We start from the raw sequence: 21,368 nt of genomic DNA, 5'->3' as shown, positions 1-21,368 counted from the left end.
TTATTCTAATTATTTACAAGGCTTTGCTACTCTGAGCTATTCACAGCACGTCTGCTCGCTTCGCCATCTTGTCCCCCTTCGAGGGTTCCTGGTTCCTTCATGCTTCCTGTTGCTTCCTGCTTCCTGGTGCTTCCTGCTTCCTGGTGCTTCCTGCTTCCTGTTGCTTCCTGGTTCCTGGTTCCTTCTTGCTTCCTGTTGCTTCCTGCTTCCTGGTACTTCCTGCTTCCTGGTGCTTCCTGCTTCCTGGTTCCTTCATGCTTCCTGGTGCTTCCTGCTTCCTGGTTCCTTCATGCTTCCTGTTGCTTCCTGTTGCTTCTTGGTGCTTCCTGCTTCCTGGTACTTCCTGCTTCCTGGTGCTTCCTGCTTCCTGGTTCCTTCATGCTTCCTGTTGCTTCCTGCTTCTTGGTGCTTCCTGCTTCCTGGTGCTTCCTGCTTCCTGCTTCCTGTTGCTTCCTGTTGCTTCCTGCTTTCTGGTGAAACTAGACAAAATAATCAAAGTAACAAATTAGGACATCCCCACTCAGCGTGGTGTAAAAATATTGCCCCTCAACCCCACTTAGCAGAGTCAGTTACAAAAGAAAGAAATATTAAATCAATTGTTAATACTTTAAAGCTTTTTTTACCCTTAAAATCACAAAAAGCGGCTGAGAGAACTATTTAGTTGTTGTGTCACGTTGGCAAGCAGCTCTGGGGATGGACGCTAACATTAGAGCCAGCTCAATAATTCAGAACCATCAGGCTGTTTCACCAGAGCTTTTATAGGTGTCCTGTGTCACTTTTTAACGAACACCCAGCAGCCAATCAGAATGGAGTGTTCCCCCACACCCTGGCACTACAACTATTTAACCTAAGCCAGAAAAGGACAGCCAATCCAGTCAAGTTCTAACAATAAACTACAGCTGACACGTGGTCACGCCCACATCCAGCTAGTGTGGTCCCTGCAGTACCCATACCACCGGGCATGAAACAGGAAATATCACACGCCCCCCCCCCCCCCCCCCCCCCCCCCCAACAGAGCCTCCATCACCATGTAGGAAGCGTACGCAGCGCCAGATGTGGTCAAGTGTGCGATGATCCACGCTCACTTTCATCTGCCACGTCTTTAATCGGCCACAAGAAAAACCACAAAGTACTAAAGCTGGCCCACATCCACAGAAGTCTTACTTCATCCAGTTTTACCCCTGACCCTAACACACCTCGGTTTTCAGCCAAGTTTTAGCGTAATGGGAGGTATACTAAATAGTTTTTCAGGTACAGCACTTGGTGCATATAGATGCTGCGGGGGTAACTAGAGAGGCTGGGACCCGTCGCTGAATGGCTCAGAGAGCCCTAACAGATGGGACAGCTGCTCAGACGTTTCTCTGGTCCTCTAGGATCTCATCTAGAGATGAGATCCTAGATGAGATCCTAGATGAGATCCTAGATGAGATGCCTCTGGAGCCATCTAGAGGCATCTCATCTAGGATCTCATCTAGGATCTCGTCTAGAGGCCATGTGGCCTCGTCTCTACAGTAACTCCACCACTTCTCAACCTGCCGCTCCAAACCGCTCTGCTGTCAGCTTCCACACCATGGAGAAGCTCATTCAGAGACAGCGCTGCCAGCGGTCATCAGGGGGCGCTAAACCTGGAGCTTACAGGTCTAGCGCCCCTAGTGGCTAAAAGGAAACTGGTTGAAAATATAACGTTTTCTAAAAGTTCTGAAGTTTGAATGAACTTGGTTTCTGTGGCACGTACTGTGAGAGCTGCAGCTAGCGCATGTTTACAGGTGAGTACAGGTGAGGACAGGTGAGTAGAGGAAGCAGCGCTGACACGCCTCCTTCCACAGGAAGCTCTCGGTTGCCCAGCTCCTCCACGCCTGTGAGGAGACGGTGGTGGAGTGGGTGGAGCTGGTGGGTGACCTGCTGCAGCAGGACTGGTCTGGAGTGGTCCTGGACCGACTGAAACCCGTCCCTTCAGAGGAGTTTGCCTTCTGGAAGGAGCGTCTGAGGAACCTGCTCTTCATCCAGTCCCAGGTGAGGTAGGGCTCCTCTACGGCCGATGATGTCAGCACAGCTCGGCCCACAGCTGCTGTCTTCTGTGTTTAGCTGATGAGCCCTGAAGCCCAGCAGGTGGCCTCCATCCTCCAGGCGGCAGACAGCGTCTACTGGGTGGCTCTGCAGGACCTTCAGGACGACGTCCAGGAAGGTAGATGCCCCGTGCTGCCACACCTGAAGGCCAGACGCCCACACCTGTCCTCTCTCTGACTCGGCTGTCCTTCTGTCCTCAGCTGTCTGCGAAGCTGAGGACATCGTGGAGAACCTGACTCCGGTTGAGCAGAAGCTCAGCGAGGTTCTGGAGATGAACTTCTGTCAGGTACAAGAGCTGAGTGGGTCTGCTGGTAGCTTCAGCTGGAGCAGCCGGCTGACATCATCACTAACTCTGATCTGGCAGCTGAAGGACAACATGGCCGCCGTGATGGAGGAGGTCCGCCTGCTGTGGATGCGCTCCAAGTTCTACTGTTGGCCCGCCAGGATGATGGTCCTGCTGCAGGAGATCTGCAACCTCTTCGTCCACCTGGTACTGAAACACTCTCCAGACAAGGCTAAGATCCCAGAGAGTTATTCTCCCTGTGGGACCTTAAAGCTGTTTCAGGTGGATTCACCTTCACCTTCTGATGACGTGTAGAAAAGAGTTTAACTCCAGACTGACCCTGGTGAGAGCGCTGATGTTAAGGCCTAACCGAGCCAGCAAACACATCAACTAAAACAACTGCTGGTTTAATGACAGAAAATAAACTTTACACCTCTGAAACTACTGAAATAACCCAAGTGGAGAACTTTTCAGCAACCTGGCCTGACCCAGATGGGCATCCATAGAACATTTTAAAACATTCGCTGCCAAATTAGCCCCCAATGTTTAATGTTTTCAGGGAAGTGTCGTCCCACAACAACGATACAGGCCACAATTTCTCTGTTACTCCAAAAATCACTGCTCTGTGAACCATTTAGCCATTTTATCTGCAGCGCCCCGAGCCTCTACCAGGACAGATAAGACTGTCCAGCTGTCCCCCTCACAGGGGGCAGCCCGTTGACACCATTTCTATCTGATATCACAACTGAACAATTATGGCAATTATGATGAGGGAGTCTGTCCAGCCGGCTGGGAGATGAAGATTAGCCCTGTACGCAGATGATCTCCTCCTCCTTCTATACAATCCACAAGTCTCTGTTCACGTTCTTCTCAAACCTAGAAGCAAATATGGGCAAGTATCAGGGTACAAGTTAAACATCACTAAAAGTATACTTTCTCCAACAACTAGAAAGGGCCAAGAATTAAACTTACAGGGCTTCCCCTCACTATTGATAAGGACAACTTTAATTACTTGTTACTTACTCATTACCTACAACTACAATCTTTTACAAGAAAGAAATTTCAGGCAAGTTTTGGAAAAGCCAAACATGACATAGAAAGGTGCTCAAAGCTCCCTTATCACTGGTTGGGAGAAGCAACTCTATAAAAACGATAGTCATGCCTAGACTGTTTGTAACCGCGCCAGTTTTCCACGTGTCCATGTTGGTCTGCAATGAAGACGTCCCCTCAACCAGAAAGCAGCTTTAGAAGGACTGAAGAAGGATGGTGGCCATCTCTACCCACGTTCCTCTGCTACCATTGGCCAACCAACCTCCACAAGCTTCTGCTTTGGGTCCACCTAGAACAACCCACTTTTATCTCTAATAAGTAGCCCGCTTCTGCTGACTCAGCGCTTACAGACAGACAATGTTGTCCAGGGTACTTTAAAAATATGGTCTCAATTTAGAACCCATTTTAAACTCAGACACTTTTTTATTTCAGTTTTACCCCATCTTTAATCATCCTACCACCACTGGCATGGAAGGTGACTCGAATGCATCAAAGACTTTTTCTAAATCGATAATTTCATATCTTGAACAGCTTAAGACTAACTTTGACATCCCACAAACAGATTTTTTTCAATTAGCTCCAATTAGGCAGTTTTGTTAAAAATCCTACTTGACCATGCCCCCAAAGTCACGCTTGCTGAATGTTTAGACCTAGATCCATTTGAGGAAGGCTTGGGGTCAGTCTGCTTTGATCAGTCTAATGTGCAGCATCCCCATCACTGAACCACCTACAGCTTCAGTGGGAAGAAGAACTGCTAATACCTGGCTAAATGTCACGCTGTGGTTCTGCTGCAGCTAAATGTCACACGCTGTGGTTCTGCTGCAGCTAAATGTCACGCTGTGGTTCTGCTGCAGCTAAATGTCACACGCTGTGGTTCTGCTGCAGCTAAATGTCACGCTGTGGTTCTGCTGCAGCTAAATGTAAAACGCTGTGGTTCTGCTGCAGCTAAATGTAAAACGCTGTGGTTCTGCTGCAGCTAAATGTCACACGCTGTGGTTCTGCTGCAGCTAAATGTCACGCTGTGGTTCTGCTGCAGCTAAATGTCACAGGCTGTGGTTCTGCTGCAGCTAAATGTCACAGGCTGTGGTTCTGCTGCAGCTAAATGTCACACGCTGTGGTTCTGCTGCAGCTAAATGTAAAACGCTGTGGTTCTGCTGCAGCTAAATGTAAAACGCTGTGGTTCTGCTGCAGCTAAATGTCACACGCTGTGGTTCTGCTGCAGCAAATGTAAAACGCTGTGGTTCTGCTGCAGCTAAATGTAAAACGCTGTGGTTCTGCTGCAGCTAAATGTCACAGGCTGTGGTTCTGCTGCAGCTAAATGTCACACGCTGTGGTTCTGCTGCAGCTAAATGTAAAACGCTGTGGTTCTGCTGCAGCTAAATGTCACACGCTGTGGTTCTGCTGCAGCTAAATGTCACACGCTGTGGTTCTGCTGCAGCTAAATGTAAAACGCTGTGGTTCTGCTGCAGCTAAATGTCACACGCTGTGGTTCTGCTGCAGCTAAATGTAAAACGCTGTGGTTCTGCTGCAGCTAAATGTCACACGCTGTGGTTCTGCTGCAGCTAAATGTAACACGCTGTGGTTCTGCTGCAGCTAAAGGTCACACGCTGTGGTTCTGCTGCAGCTAAATGTCACACGCTGTGGTTCTGCTGCAGCTAAATGTAAAACGCTGTGGTTCTGCTGCAGCTAAATGTCACACGCTGTGGTTCTGCTGCAGCTAAATGTCACACGCTGTGGTCTGCTGCAGCTAAATGTCACACACGCTGTGGTTCTGCTGCAGCTAAATGTCACACGCTGTGTTCTGCTGCAGCTAAATGTAAAACGCTGTGGTTCTGCTGCAGCTAAATGTAAAACCCTGTGGTTCTGCTGCAGCTAAATGTCACACGCTGTGGTTCTGCTGCAGCTAAATGTCACGCTGTGGTTCTGCTGCAGCTAAATGTAAAACGCTGTGGTTCTGCTGCAGCTAAATGTAAAACGCTGTGGTTCGGCTGCAGCTAAATGTCACAGGCTGTGGTTCTGCTGCAGCTAATGTAAAACGCTGTGGTTCTGCTGACAGCTAAATGTCACCCGCTGTGGTTCTGCTGCAGCTAAATGTCATCGCTGTGGTTCTGCTGCAGCTAATAGTCACCCACGCTGTGGGTTCTGCTGCAGCTAAATGTAAAACGCTTTGTTCTGCTGCAGCTAAATGGTAAAACGCTGTGGTTCTGCTGCAGCTAAATGTCACAGGCCTGTGGTTGCTGCTGCAGCTAAATTGTCCACACGCTGTGGTTCTGCTGCGCTAAAATGTTAACACTGCTGTGGTTCTGCTGCAGCTAAATGTAACACGCTGTGGTTCTGCTGCAGCTAATGTAAAACGCTGTGGTTCTGCTGCAGCTAAATGTCACCGCTGTGGTTTCTGCTGCAGCTAAATGTCAAACGCTGTGGTTCTGCTGCAGCTAAATGTCACACGCTGTGGTTCTGCTGCAGCTAAATGTCACAACGCTGTGGTTCTGCGCAGCTAAATGTCACACGCTGTGGTTTCTGCTGCAGCTAATGTCACACGCTGTGGTTCTGCTGCAGCTAAATGTCACACGCTGTGGTTCTGCTGCAGCTAAATGTAACACGCTGTGGTTCTGCTGCAGCTAAATGTAAAAGGCTGTGGTTCTGCTGCAGCTAAATGTCACCGCTGTGGTTCTGCGCAGCTAAATGTAAAACGCTGTGGTTCTGCTGCAGCTAAATTGTCACGCTGTGGTTTGCTGCAGCTAAATGTCACACGCTGTGGGTTCTGCTGCAGCTAAATGTCACACGCTGTGGTTCTGCTGCAGCTAAATGTCACCGCTGAGGTTGCTGCTGCGGCTAAATGTCCCGCTGTGGTTCTGCTGCAGCTAAATATCACACGCTGTGGTTCTGCTGCAGCTAAATGTAACACGCTGGTGGTTCTGCTGCAGCTAATGTCACGCTGTGGTTCTGCTGCAGCTAAATACACACGCTGCGGTTCTGCTGCAGCTAAATGTATAACGCTGTGGTTCTGCTGCAGCTAAATGTCACACGCTGTGGTTCTGCTGCAGCTAAATGTCACGCTGTGGTTCTGCTGCAGCTAAATATCACACGCTGCGGTTCTGCTGCAGCTAAATGTCACACGCTGCGGTTCTGCTGCAGCTAAATGTCACACGCTGTGGTTCTGCTGCAGCTAAATGTCACACGCTGTGGTTCTGCTGCAGCTAAATGTCACACGCTGTGGTTCTGCTGCAGCTAAATGTCACACGCTGTGGTTCTGCTGCAGCTAATGTCACACGCTGTGGTTTGCTGCAGCTAAATGTCACACGCTGTGGTTCTGCTGCAGCTAAATGTCACACGCTGTGGTTCTGCTGCAGCTAAATGTCACACGCTGCGGTTCTGCTGCAGCTAAATGTCACACGCTGTGGTTCTGCTGCAGCTAAATATCACACGCTGTGGTTCTGCTGCAGCTAAATGTCACACGCTGTGGTTCTGCTGCAGCTAAATATTACACGCTGTGGTTCTGCTGCCAGCTAAATGTCACACGCTGTGGTTCTGCTGCAGCTAAATATCACACGCTGTGGTTCTGCTGCAGCTCTAAATGTCACACGCTGTGGTTCTGCTGCAGCTAAATGTCACACGCTGTGGTTCTGCTGCAGCTAAATGTCACGCTGTTGGTTCTGCTGCAGCTAATGTCACACGCTGTGGTTCTGCTGCAGCTAAATGTAAAACGCTTGTGGTTCTGCCTGCAGCTAAATGTCACACGCTGTGGTTCTGCTGCAGCTAAATGTCACCACGCTGTGGTTCTGCTGCAGCTAAATATCACACGCTGTGGTTCTGCTGCAGCTAAATGTAAAACGCTGTGGTTCTGCTGCAGCTAAATGTCACACGCTGTGGTTCTGCTGCAGCTAAATGTCACACGCTGTGGTTCTGCTGCAGCTAAATGTAACACGCTGTGGTTCTGCTGCAGCTAAATGTAACACGCTGTGGTTCTGCTGCAGCTAAATGTAACAGGCTGTGGTTCTGCTGCAGGCTAAATGTCACGCTGTGGTTCTGCTGCAGCTAAATGTAAAACGCTGTGGTTCTGCTGCAGCTAAATGTCACGCTGTGGTTCTGCTGCAGCTAAATGTCACACGCTGTGGTTCTGCTGCAGCTAAATGTCACAACGCTGTGGTTCTGCTGCAGCTAAATGTCACGCTGAGGTTCTGCTGCCGGCTAAATGTCACGCTGTGGTTCTCTGCAGCTAAATATCACACGCTGTGGTTCTGCTGCAGCTAAATGTAAAAACGCTGTGGTTCTGCTGCCAGCTAAATGTCACGCTGTGGTTCGGCTGCAGGCTAAATATCAACGCTGCGGTTCTGCTGCAGCTACAATGGTATAACGCTTGTGGTTCTGCTGAGTCAGCTTAAATGTTCACACGCTGTGGTTCTGCTGCAGCTAAATGTCACGCTGTGGTTCTGCTGCAGCTAAATATCACACGCTGCGGTTTCTGCTGCAGCTAAATGTCACACGCTGCGGTTCTGCTGCAGCTAATGTCACACGCTGTGGTTCTGCTGCAGCTAAATGTCACACGCTGTGGTTCTGCTGCAGCTAAATGTCACACGCTGTGGTTCTGCTGCAGCTAAATGTCACACGGCTGTGGTTCTGCTGCAGCTAAATGTCACACGCTGTGGTTCTGCTGCAGCTAAATGTCACCACGCTGCTGGTTCTGCTGCCAGCTAAATGTCACACGCTGTCGGTTCTGCTGCAGCTAAATGTCACACGCTGTGGTTCTGCTGCATGCTAAATATCACACGCTGTGGTTCTGCTGCAGCTAAATGTCCACGCTGTGGTTCTGCTGAGCTAAATATTACACGCTGTGGTTCTGCTGCAGCTAAATGTCACACGCTGTGGTTCTGCTGCAGCTAAATATCACACGCTGTGGTTCTGCTGCAGCTAAATGGTCACACGCTGTGGTTCTGCTGCAGCTAAATGTCACACGCTGTGGTTCTGCTGCACGCTAAATGTCACCGCTGTGGTTTCTGCTGCAGCTACAATGTCACACGCTGTTGTTCTGCTGCAGCTAAATGTAAACCGCTGTGTTCTTGCTGCAGCTAAATGTCATCCGCTGTGGTTCTGCCTGCAGCTAAATGTCACACGCTGTGGTTCTGCTGCAGCTAAATGTCACCCGCTGTGGTTCTGCTGCAGCTAAATGTCACACGCTGTGGTTCCTGCTGCAGCTAAATGTCACACGCTGTGGTTCTGCTGCAGCTAAATGTAAAACGCTGTGGTTCTGCTGCAGCTAAATGTAAAACCCTGTGGTTCTGCTGCAGCTAAATGTCAACACGCTGTGGTTCTGCTGCAGCTAAAGTCACGCTGTGTTCTGCTGCAGCTAAATGTAAAACGCTGTGGTTTCTGCTGCAGCTTAAATGTAAAACGCTGTGGTTCTGCTGCAGCTAAATGTCAAGGCTGTGGTTCTGCTGCAGCTAAATGTTAAACGCTGTGGTTCTGCTGCAGCTTAAATGTCCACACGCTGTGTTCTGCTGCAGCTAAATGTCCACGCTGTGGTTCTGCTGCAGCTAAATGGTCCACGCTTGTGGTTTGCTTGCAGCTAAAGTCACACGCTGTGGTATTGCTGCCATGCTAAAGGTAACACGCTGTGGTTCTGCTGCAGCTAAAGGTCACACGCTGTGGTTCTGCTGCCAGCTAAATGTCACACCTGTGGTTCTGCTGCAGCTTAAATGTAAAACGCTGTGTTCTTGCTGCAGCTAAATGTCACACGCTGTGGTTCTGCCTGCAGCTAAATGTCACACGCTGTGTTTCTGCTGCGCTCTAAATGTCACACGCTGTGGTTCTGCTGCAGCTAAATGTCACACGCTGTGGTTCTGCTGCAGCTAAATGTAAAACGCTGTGGTTCTGCTGCAGCTAAATGTAAAACCCTGTGGTTCTGCTGCAGCTATAATGTCACACGCTGTGGTTCTGCTGCAGGCTAAATGTCACGCTGTGGTTCTGCTGCAGCTAAATGTAAAACTGTGGTTCTGCTGCAGCTAATGTAAAAAACGCTGTGGTTCTGCTGCAGCTAAATGTCACAGGCTGTGTTCTGCTGCAGCTAAATGGTAAAACGCTGTGGTTCTGCTGGCCGCTAAATGTCACACGCTGTGGTTCTGCTGCAGCTAAATGTCACGCTGTGTTCTGCTGCAGCTAATGTCACACGCTTGTGGTTCTGCTGCACACGCTGTGGTTCTGCTGCAGCTAAATGTAAAACGCTGTGGTTCTGCTGCAGCTAAATGTAAAACGCTGTGGTTCTGCTGCAGCTAAATGTCACACGCTGTGGTTCTGCTGCAGCTAAATGTCACACGCTGTGGTTCTGCTGCAGCTAAATGTAAAACGCTGTGGTTCTGCTGCAGCTAAATGTCACACGCTGTGGTTCTGCTGCAGCTAAATGTCACACGCTGTGGTTCTGCTGCAGCTAAATGTAAAACGCTGTGGTTCTGCTGCAGCTAAATGTCACATGCTGTGGTTCTGCTGCAGCTAAATGTAAAACGCTGTGGTTCTGCTGCAGCTAAATGTAACACGCTGTGGTTCTGCTGCAGCTAAATGTCACACGCTGTGGTTCTGCTGCAGCTAAATGTCACACGCTGTGGTTCTGCTGCAGCTAAATGTAAAACGCTGTGGTTCTGCTGCAGCTAAATGTCACACGCTGTGGTTCTGCTGCAGCTAAATGTCACACGCTGTGGTTCTGCTGCAGCTAAATGTCACACGCTGTGGTTCTGCTGCAGCTAAATGTAACACGCTGTGGTTCTGCTGCAGCTAAATGTAACACGCTGTGGTTCTGCTGCAGCTAAATGTAACACGCTGTGGTTCTGCTGCAGCTAAATGTCACGCTGTGGTTCTGCTGCAGCTAAATGTAAAACGCTGTGGTTCTGCTGCAGCTAAATGTCACGCTGTGGTTCTGCTGCAGCTAAATGTCACACGCTGTGGTTCTGCTGCAGCTAAATGTCACACGCTGTGGTTCTGCTGCAGCTAAATGTCACGCTGAGGTTCTGCTGCGGCTAAATGTCACGCTGTGGTTCTGCTGCAGCTAAATATCACACGCTGTGGTTCTGCTGCAGCTAAATGTAAAACGCTGTGGTTCTGCTGCAGCTAAATGTCACGCTGTGGTTCTGCTGCAGCTAAATATCACACGCTGCGGTTCTGCTGCAGCTAAATGTATAACGCTGTGGTTCTGCTGCAGCTAAATGTCACACGCTGTGGTTCTGCTGCAGCTAAATGTCACGCTGTGGTTCTGCTGCAGCTAAATATCACACGCTGTGGTTCTGCTGCAGCTAAATGTCACACGCTGCGGTTCTGCTGCAGCTAAATGTCACACGCTGTGGTTCTGCTGCAGCTAAATGTCACACGCTGTGGTTCTGCTGCAGCTAAATGTCACACGCTGTGGTTCTGCTGCAGCTAAATGTCACACGCTGTGGTTCTGCTGCAGCTAAATGTCACACGCTGTGGTTCTGCTGCAGCTAAATGTCACACGCTGTGGTTCTGCTGCAGCTAAATGTCACACGCTGTGGTTCTGCTGCAGCTAAATGTCACACGCTGTGGTTCTGCTGCAGCTAAATGTCACACGCTGTGGTTCTGCTGCAGCTAAATATCACACGCTGTGGTTCTGCTGCAGCTAAATGTCACACGCTGTGGTTCTGCTGCAGCTAAATATTACACGCTGTGGTTCTGCTGCAGCTAAATGTCACACGCTGTGGTTCTGCTGCAGCTAAATGTCACACGCTGTGGTTCTGCTGCAGCTAAATGTCACACGCTGTGGTTCTGCTGCAGCTAAATGTCACACGCTGTGGTTCTGCTGCAGCTAAATGTCACGCTGTGGTTCTGCTGCAGCTAAATGTCACACGCTGTGGTTCTGCTGCAGCTAAATGTAAAACGCTGTGGTTCTGCTGCAGCTAAATGTCACACGCTGTGGTTCTGCTGCAGCTAAATGTCACACGCTGTGGTTCTGCTGCAGCTAAATGTCACACGCTGTGGTTTTGCTGCAGCTAAATGTCACACGCTGTGGTTCTGCTGCAGCTAAATGTCACACGCTGTGGTTCTGCTGCAGCTAAATGTCACGCTGTGGTTCTGCTGCAGCTAAATGTCACACGCTGTGGTTCTGCTGCAGCTAAATGTCACACGCTGTGGTTCTGCTGCAGCTAAATGTCACACGCTGTGGTTCTGCTGCAGCTAAATGTCACACGCTGTGGTTCTGCTGCAGCTAAATGTCACACGCTGTGGTTCTGCTGCAGCTAAATGTCACACGCTGTGGTTCTGCTGCAGCTAAATGTCACGCTGTGGTTCTGCTGCAGCTAAATGTAAAACGCTGTGGTTCTGCTGCAGCTAAATGTCACACGCTGTGGTTCTGCTGCAGCTAAATGTCACACGCTGTGGTTCTGCTGCAGCTAAATGTCACACGCTGTGGTTCTGCTGCAGCTAAATGTCACACGCTGTGGTTCTGCTGCAGCTAAATGTCACGCTGTGGTTCTGCTGCAGCTAAATGTCACACGCTGTGGTTCTGCTGCAGCTAAATGTAAAACGCTGTGGTTCTGCTGCAGCTAAATGTCACACGCTGTGGTTCTGCTGCAGCTAAATGTCACACGCTGTGGTTCTGCTGCAGCTAAATGTCACACGCTGTGGTTCTGCTGCAGCTAAATGTCACACGCTGTGGTTCTGCTGCAGCTAAATGTCACGCTGTGGTTCTGCTGCAGCTAAATGTCACACGCTGTGGTTCTGCTGCAGCTAAATGTCACACGCTGTGGTTCTGCTGCAGCTAAATGTCACACGCTGTGGTTCTGCTGCAGCTAAATGTCACACGCTGTGGTTCTGCTGCAGCTAAATGTCACACGCTGTGGTTCTGCTGCAGCTAAATGTCACACGCTGTGGTTCTGCTGCAGCTAAATGTCACACGCTGTGGTTCTGCTGCAGCTAAATGTCACACGCTGCGGTTCTGCTGCAGCTAAATGTCACACGCTGTGGTTCTGCTGCAGCTAAATGTCACACGCTGTGGTTCTGCTGCAGCTAAATGTCACACGCTGCGGTTCTGCTGCAGCTAAATGTCACACGCTGTGGTTCTGCTGCAGCTAAATGTCACACGCTGTGGTTCTGCTGCAGCTAAATGTCACACGCTGTGGTTCTGCTGCAGCTAAATGTCACGCTGTGGTTCTGCTGCAGCTAAATGTCACACGCTGTGGTTCTGCTGCAGCTAAATGTCACACGCTGTGGTTCTGCTGCAGCTAAATGTCACACGCTGTGGTTCTGCTGCAGCTAAATGTCACACGCTGCGGTTCTGCTGCAGCTAAATGTCACACGCTGTGGTTCTGCTGCAGCTAAATGTAAAACGCTGTGGTTCTGCTGCAGCTAAATGTCACACGCTGTGGTTCTGCTGCAGCTAAATGTTACACGCTGTGGTTCTGCTGCAGCTAAATGTCACACGCTGTGGTTCTGCTGCAGCTAAATGTCACACGCTGTGGTTCTGCTGCAGCTAAATGTCACACGCTGTGGTTCTGCTGCAGCTAAATGTCACACGCTGTGGTTCTGCTGCAGCTAAATGTCACACGCTGTGGTTCTGCTGCAGCTAAATGTCACACGCTGTGGTTCTGCTGCAGCTAAATGTCACACGCTGTGGTTCTGCTGCAGCTAAATGTCACACGCTGTGGTTCTGCTGCAGCTAAATGTCACACGCTGTGGTTCTGCTGCAGCTTAAATGTCACACGCTGTGGTTCTGCTGCAGCTAAATGTTCACACGCTGTGTTCTGCTGCAGCTAAATGTCAACGCTGCCGCTGTGTTCTGCTGCAGCTAAATGTCACACGCTGTGGTTCTGCTTCTGCTAGCCTAAAATGTCACACGCTGTGGTTCTGCTGCAGCTAAATGTCACACGCTGTGGTTCTGCTGCAGCTAAATGTCACACGCTGTGGTTCTGCTGCAGCTAAATGTCACACGCTGTGGTTCTGCTGCAGCTAAAATGTCACGCTGTGTGTTCTGTTGCAGCTAAATGTAAAACGCTGTGGTTTCTGCTGCAGCTAAATGTCACACGGCTGTGGTTCTGCTGCAAGCTAAATATCACACGCTGTGGTTCTGCTGCAGCTAAAGGTTCACACGCTGTTGTTCTGCTGCAGCTAAATGTCACACGCTGTGGTTCTGCTGCAGCTAAATGTCACGCTGTGGTTCTGCTGCAGCTAATGTCGACACGCTGTGGTTCTGCTGCAGCTAAATGTAAAACGCTGTGGTTCTGCTGCAGCTAAATGTCACACGCTGTGGTTCTGCTGCAGCTAAATGTCACACGCTGTGGTTCTGCTGCAGCTAAATGTCACACGCTGTGGTTCTGCTGCAGCTAAATGTCACACGCTGTGGTTCTGCTGCAGCTAAATGTCACGCTGTGGTTCTGCTGCAGCTAAATGTCACACGCTGTGGTTCTGCTGCAGCTAAATGTCACACGCTGTGGTTCTGCTGCAGCTAAATGTCACACGCTGTGGTTCTGCTGCAGCTAAATGTCACACGCTGTGGTTCTGCTGCAGCTAAATGTCACACGCTGTGGTTCTGCTGCAGCTAAATGTCACACGCTGTGGTTCTGCTGCAGCTAAATGTCACACGCTGTGGTTCTGCTGCAGCTAAATGTCACACGCTGCGGTTCTGCTGCAGCTAAATGTCACACGCTGTGGTTCTGCTGCAGCTAAATGTCACACGCTGCGGTTCTGCTGCAGCTAAATGTCACACGCTGTGGTTCTGCTGCAGCTAAATGTCACACGCTGTGGTTCTGCTGCAGCTAAATGTCACACGCTGTGGTTCTGCTGCAGCTAAATGTCACACGCTGTGGTTCTGCTGCAGCTAAATGTCACACGCTGTGGTTCTGCTGGAGCTAAATGTCACGCTGTGGTTCTGCTGCAGCTAAATGTCACACGCTGTGGTTCTGCTGCAGCTAAATGTCACACGCTGTGGTTCTGCTGCAGCTAAATGTCACACGCTGCGGTTCTGCTGCAGCTAAATGTCACACGCTGCGGTTCTGCTGCAGCTAAATGTCACACGCTGTGGTTCTGCTGCAGCTAAATGTAAACGCTGTGGTTCTGCTGCAGCTAAATGTCACACGCTGTGGTTCTGCTGCAGCTAAATATTACACGCTGTGGTTCTGCTGCAGCTAAATGTCACACGCTGTGGTTCTGCTGCAGCTAAATGTCACACGCTGTGGGTTCTGCTGCAGCTAAATGTCACACGCTGTGGTTCTGCTGCAGCTAATGTCAACACGCTGTGGTTCTGCTGCAGCTAAATGTCACCGCTGTGGTTCTGGCTGCAGCTAAATGTCACACGCTGTGGTTCTGCTGCAGCTAAATGTCACAACCTGTGGTTTCTGCTGCAGCTAAATGTCACACGCTGTGGTTCTGCTGCAGCTAAATGTCACACGCTGTGGTTCTGCTGCAGCTAAATGTCATCCGCTGTGTGTTCTGCTGCAGCTAAATGTCACACACGCTGTGCGGTTCTGCTGCAGCTAAATGTCACAGGAACACTGCTGCGATTCTGCTGCAGCTAAATTCACACGCTGCGGATTTTGCTGCAGCTAAATTGTCACACGCTGGCGGTTCTGCTGCAGCTAAATGTCACAACGCTGCGGTTCTGCTGCAGCTAAATGTCCACACGCGGCGGTTCTGCTGCAGCTAAATGTCACACGCTGCGGTTCTGCTGCAGCTAAATGTCACACGCTGCGGTTCTGCCTGCAGCTAAATGTCACACGCTGTTGGTTCTGCTGGAGCTAAATGTCACGCTGTGGTTCTGCTGCAGCTAAATATCACACGCTGTGTTTCTGCTGCAGTTAAATGTAAAATGCTGTGGTTCTGCTGCAGCTAAAATTCACACGCTGCGGTTCTGCTGCAGCTAATGTCCACACGCTGTGGTTCTGCTGCAGCTAAATATCACACGCTGTGGTTCTGCTGCAGCTAAATGTCACACGCTGTGGTTCTGCTGCAGCTAAATAGTCACACGCTGTGGTTTCTGCTGCAGCTAAATGTCACACGCTGTGGTTCTGCTTGGCAGCTAAATATCACACGCTGTGGTTCTGCTGCAGCTAAATGTCACACGCTGTGGTTCTGCTGCAGCTAAATGTCACGCTGTGGGTTCTGCTGCAGCTAAATGTCACACGCTGTGGTTCTGCTGCAGCTAAATGAAAACGCTGTGGTTCTGCTGCAGCTAAATGTAAAACGCTGTGGTTCTGCTGCAGCTAAAAAATGTCACACAGCTGTGGTTCTGCTGCAGCTAAAATGTAAACGCTGTGGTTCTGCTGCAGCTAAATGTCACACGCTGTGGTGTCTGCGCAGCTAAATGTCACACGCTGTGGTTTCTCTTGCTGCAGCCTAAATGTCACAACGCTGTGGTTCTCTGCTGCGCTAAATGTCACACGCTGTGGGTTCTGCTGCAGCTAAATGTCCACACGCTGTGGTTCTGCTGCAGCTAAATATCACACGCTGTGGTTCTGCTGCAGCTAAAATGTCACACGATGTGGTTCTGCTGCAGCTAAATGTCACACGCTGTGGGTATGCTGCATGCTAAAGAAAACCGCTTGTGGCTGTCTGACTGCAGCTAAATGTCACAACGCTGTGGTGTCTGCTGCAGCTAAATGTCAAACGCTGTGGGGTTCGCTGCAGCTAAATGTCACACGCTGTGGTTCTGCTGCAGCTAAAATGTCACACGCTGTGGTTCTGCTGCAGCTAAATGTAAAACGCGTTGGTTCTGCTGCAGCTAAATGTCACACGCTGTGGTTTCTGCTGCAGCTAAATGTCACACCTGCGGTTCTGCTGCAGCTAAATGTAAAACGCTGTGGTTCTGCTGCAGCTAAATGTAAACGCTGTGGTTCTGCTGCAGCTAAATGTCACGCTGTGGTTCTGCCTGACGCTAAAGGTCACACGCTGTGGTTCTGCTGCAGCTAAATGTCACGCTGTGGTTCTGCTGCAGCTAAAATGTCACACGCTGTGGTTCTGCTGCAGCTAAATGTCACACGCTGTGGTTTCTGCTGCAGCTAAATGTAAAACGCTGTGGTTCTGCTGCAGCTAAATGTCACACGCTGTGGTTTCTGCTGCAGCTAAATGTCACACGCTGTGGTTCTGCTGCAGCTAAATGTCACACCGCTGGTTGGGTCTGCTGCAGCTAAATGTAAAAACGCTGTGGGTTCTGCTGCGCTAAATGTCACACGCTGTGGTTCTGCTGCAGCTAAATGTCACACGCTGCGGTTCTTGCTGCAGCTAAATGTAAAACGCTGTGGTTCTGCTGCAGCTAAATGTAAAACGCTGTGGTTCTGCTGCAGCTAAATGTCACGCTGTGGTTCTGCTGCAGCTAAATGTCACACGCTGTGGTTCTGCTTGCAGCTAAATGTCACACGCTGTGGGTTCTGCTGCAGCTAAATGTCACACGCTGTGGTTCTGCTGCAGCTAAATGTAAAACGCTGTGGTTCTGCTGCAGCTAAATGTCACACGCTGTGGTTCTGCTGCAGCTAAATGTAAAACGCTGTGGTTCTGCTGCAGCTAAATGTCACACGCTGTGGTTCTGCTGCAGCTAAATGTAAAACGCTGTGGTTCTTGCTGCGGCTAAATGTCACACGCTGTGGTTCTGCTGCAGCTAAATGTCACACGCTGTGGTTCTGCTGCAGCTAAATGTCACACGCTGTGGTTCTGCTGCGGCTTAAATGTCACACGCTGTGGTTCTGCTGCGGCTAAATGTATAACGCTGTGGTTCTGCTGCAGCTAAATGTCACACGCTGTGGTTCTGCTGCAGCTAAATGTAACACGCTGTGGTTCTGCTGCAGCTAAATGTCACACGCTGTGGTTCTGCTGCAGCTAAATGTCACACGCTGTGGTTCTGCTGCAGCTAAATGTCACACGGCTGTGGTTCTGCTGCAGCTAAATGTCACACGCTGTGGTTCTGCTGCGGCTAAATGTCACACGCTGTGGTTCTGCTGCGGCTAAATGTAAAACGCTGTGGTTCTGCTGCAGCTAAATGTCACACGCTGCGGTTCTGCTGCAGCTAAATGTCACACGCTGCGGTTCTGCTGCAGCTAAATGTCACACGCTGTGGTTCTGCTGCAGCTAAATGTTACAACGCTGTGGTTCTGCTGGAGCTAAATGTCACGCTGTGGTTCTGCTGCAGCTAAATATCACACGCTGTGGTTCTGCTGCAGCTAAATGTAAAATGCTGTGGTTCTGCTGCAGCTAAATGTCAACACGCTGTGGTTCTGCTGGAGCTAAATGTCACGCTGTGGGTTCTGCTGCAGCTAAATGTCACACGCTGCGGTTCTGCTGCAGCTAAATGTCACACGCTGGTGGTTCTGCTGCAGCTAAATGTTACACGCTGTGTTTCTGCTGGAGCTAAATGTCACACGCTGTGGTTCTGCTGCAGCTAAATGTCACACGCTGTGGTTCTGCTGCAGCTAAATGTAAAATGCTGTGGTTCTGCTGCAGCTAAATGTCACACGCTGTGGTTCCTGCTGCAGCTAAATGTCACACGCTGTGGTTCTGCTGCAGCTAAATGTAAAACGCTGTGGTTCTGCTGCAGCTAAATGTAAAACGCTGTGGTTCTGCTGCAGCTAAATGTCACACGCTGTGGTTCTGCTGCAGCTAAATGTCACACGCTGTGGTTCTGCTGCAGCTAAATATCACATGCTGTGGTTCTGCTGCAGCTAAATGTAAACGCTGTGGTTCTGCTGCAGCTAAATGTCACACGCTGTGGTTCTGCTGCAGCTAAATATCACATGCTGTGGTTCTGCTGCAGCTAAATGTCACGCTGTGGTTCTGCTGCAGCTAATGTCACACGCTGTGGTTCTGCTGCAGCTAAATGTCACACGCTGTGGTTCTGCTGCAGCTAAATGTAAAACGCTGTGGTTCTGCTGCAGCTAAATGTCACACGCTGTGGTTCTGCTGCAGCTAAATGTAAAACGCTGTGGTTCTGCTGCAGCTAAATGTCACACGCTGTGGTTCTGCTGCAGCTAAATGTAAAACGCTGTGGTTCTGCTGCGGCTAAATGTCACACGCTGTGGTTCTGCTGCAGCTAATGTCACACGCTGTGGTTCTGCCTGCAGCTAAATGTCACACGCTGTGGTTCTGCTGCAGCTAAATGTCACACGCTGTGGTTCTGCTGCAGCTAAATGTCACACGCTGTGGTTCTGCTGCAGCTAAATGTCACACGCTGCGGTTCTGCTGCAGCTAAATGTCACACGCTGTGATTTCTGCTGCAGCTAAATTTCACACGCTGGCGGTTTTGCTGCAGCTAAATGTCCACACGCTGTGGGTTCTGCTGCAGCTAAATGTCACACGCTGCGGTTCTGCTGCAGCTAAATGTCACACGCTGCGGTTCTGCTGCAGCTAAATGTCACACGCTGTGGTTCTGCTGCAGCTAAATGTCACACGCTGCGGTTCTGCTGCAGCTAAATGTCACACGCTGTGGTTCTGCTGGAGCTAAATGTCACGCTGTGGTTCTGCTGCAGCTAAATATCACACGCTGTGGTTCTGCTGCAGCTAAATGTAAAATGCTGTGGTTCTGCTGCAGCTAAATGTCACACGCTGCGGTTCTGCTGCAGCTAAATGTCACACGCTGTGGTTCTGCTGCAGCTAAATATCACACGCTGTGGTTTCTGCTGCAGCTAAATGTCACACGCTGTGGTTCTGCTGCAGCTAAATATCACACGCTGTGGTTCTGCTGCAGCTAAATGTCACACGCTGTGGTTCTGCTGCAGCTAAATATCACACGCTGTGGTTCTGCTGCAGCTAAATGTCACACGCTGTGGTTCTGCTGCAGCTAAATGTCACACGCTGTGGTTCTGCTGCAGCTAAATGTCACGCTGTGGTTCTGCTGCAGCTAAATGTCACACGCTGTGGTTCTGCTGCAGCTAAATGTAAAACGCTGTGGTTCTGCTGCAGCTAAATGTAAAACGCTGTGGTTCTGCTGCAGCTAAATGTCACACGCTGTGGTTCTGCTGCAGCTAAATGTAAAACGCTGTGGTTCTGCTGCAGCTAAATGTCACACGCTGTGGTTCTGCTGCAGCTAAATGTCACACGCTGTGGTTCTGCTGCAGCTAAATGTCACACGCTGTGGTTCTGCTGCAGCTAAATGTCACACGCTGTGGTTCTGCTGCAGCTAAATGTCACACGCTGTGGTTCTGCTGCAGCTAAATATCACACGCTGTGGTTCTGCTGCAGCTAAATGTCACACGATGTGGTTCTGCTGGCAGCTAAATGTCACACGCTGTGGTTCTGCTGCAGCTAAATGTAAAACGCTGTGGTTCTGCTGCAGCTAAATGTCACACGCTGTGGTTCTGCTGCAGCTAAATGTCACGCTGTGGTTCTGCTGCAGCTAAATGTCACACGCTGTGGTTCTGCTGCGCTAAATGTCACACGCTGTGGTTCTGCTGCAGCTAAATGTAAAACGCTGTGGTTCTGCTGCAGCTAAATGTCACACGCTGTGGTTCTGCTGCAGCTAAATGTCACACGCTGCGGTTCTGCTGCAGCTAAATGTAAAACGCTGTGGTTCTTGCTGCAGCTAAATGTAAAACGCTGTGGTTCTGCTGCAGCTAAATGTCACGCTGTGGTTCTGCTGCAGCTAAATGTCACACGCTGTGGTTCTGCTGCAGCTAAATGTCACGCTGTGGTTCTGCTGCAGCTAAATGTCACACGCTGTGGTTCTGCTGCAGCTAAATGTCACACGCTGTGGTTCTGCTGCAGCTAAATGTAAAACGCTGTGGTTCTGCTGCAGCTAAATGTCACACGCTGTGGTTCTGCTGCAGCTAAATGTCACACGCTGTGGTTCTGCTGCAGCTAAATGTCACACGCTGTGGTTCTGCTGCAGCTAAATGTAAAACGCTGTGGTTCTGCTGCAGCTAAATGTCACACGCTGTGGTTCTGCTGCAGCTAAATGTCACACGCTGCGGTTCTGCTGCAGCTAAATGTAAAACGCTGTGGTTCTGCTGCAGCTAAATGTAAAACGCTGTGGTTCTGCTGCAGCTAAATGTCACGCTGTGGTTCTGCTGCAGCTAAATGTCACACGCTGTGGTTCTGCTGCAGCTAAATGTCACACGCTGTGGTTCTGCTGCAGCTAAATGTCACACGCTGTGGTTCTGCTGCAGCTAAATGTAAAACGCTGTGGTTCTGCTGCAGCTAAATGTCACACGCTGTGGTTCTGCTGCAGCTAAATGTAAAACGCTGTGGTTCTGCTGCAGCTAAATGTCACACGCTGTGGTTCTGCTGCAGCTAAATGTAAAACGCTGTGGTTCTGCTGCGGCTAAATGTCACACGCTGTGGTTCCTGCTGCAGCTAAATGTCACACGCTGTGGTTCTGCTGCAGCTAAATGTCACACGCTGTGGTTCTGCTGCGGCTAAATGTCACACGCTGTGGTTCTGCTGCGGCTAAATGTATAACGCTGTGGTTCTGCTGCAGCTAAATGTCACACGCTGTGGTTCTGCTGCAGCTAAATGTAAAACGCTGTGGTTCTGCTGCAGCTAAATGTCACACGCTGTGGTTCTGCTGCAGCTAAATGTCACACGCTGTGGTTCTGCTGCAGCTAAATGTCACACGCTGTGGTTCTGCTGCAGCTAAATGTCACACGCTGTGGTTCTGCTGCGGCTAAATGTCACACGCTGTGGTTCTGCTGCGGCTAAATGTAAAACGCTGTGGTTCTGCTGCAGCTAAATGTCACACGCTGCGGTTCTGCTGCAGCTAAATGTCACACGCTGCGGTTCTGCTGCAGCTAAATGTCACACGCTGTGGTTCTGCTGCAGCTAAATGTCACACGCTGTGGTTCTGCTGCAGCTAAATGTCACACGCTGTGGTTCTGCTGCAGCTAAATGTCACACGCTGTGGTTCTGCTGCAGCTAAATGTCACACGCTGCGGTTCTGCTGCAGCTAAATGTCACACGCTGCGGTTCTGCTGCAGCTAAATGTCACACGCTGCGGTTCTGCTGCAGCTAAATGTCACACGCTGCGGTTCTGCTGCAGCTAAATGTCACACGCTGC

General features: G+C 50.2%; 1 protein-coding gene across 2 annotated transcripts in view; it reads left to right on the top strand.

Moving 5' to 3' along the window:
• The window catches only part of LOC105920276 (dynein heavy chain 17, axonemal), a 56,826-nt gene that overhangs the window by 7,341 nt on the left and 28,117 nt on the right, over positions 1-21,368 (top strand). For both annotated transcript variants that reach the window (XM_036132898.1, XM_036132897.1), the window contains exons 3-6: positions 1,827-2,013; positions 2,086-2,185; positions 2,268-2,353; positions 2,432-2,557. In XM_036132898.1, the coding sequence (XP_035988791.1) occupies positions 1,827-2,013; positions 2,086-2,185; positions 2,268-2,353; positions 2,432-2,557 (499 nt within the window). The remainder of the gene's footprint in view (positions 1-1,826; positions 2,014-2,085; positions 2,186-2,267; positions 2,354-2,431; positions 2,558-21,368) is intronic.

The sequence above is a fragment of the Fundulus heteroclitus genome, unplaced genomic scaffold (assembly GCF_011125445.2).
Source record: "Fundulus heteroclitus isolate FHET01 unplaced genomic scaffold, MU-UCD_Fhet_4.1 scaffold_56, whole genome shotgun sequence".
Taxonomy (NCBI): domain Eukaryota; kingdom Metazoa; phylum Chordata; class Actinopteri; order Cyprinodontiformes; family Fundulidae; genus Fundulus; species Fundulus heteroclitus.
This window is presented reverse-complemented; position numbering and strand designations above follow the sequence as displayed.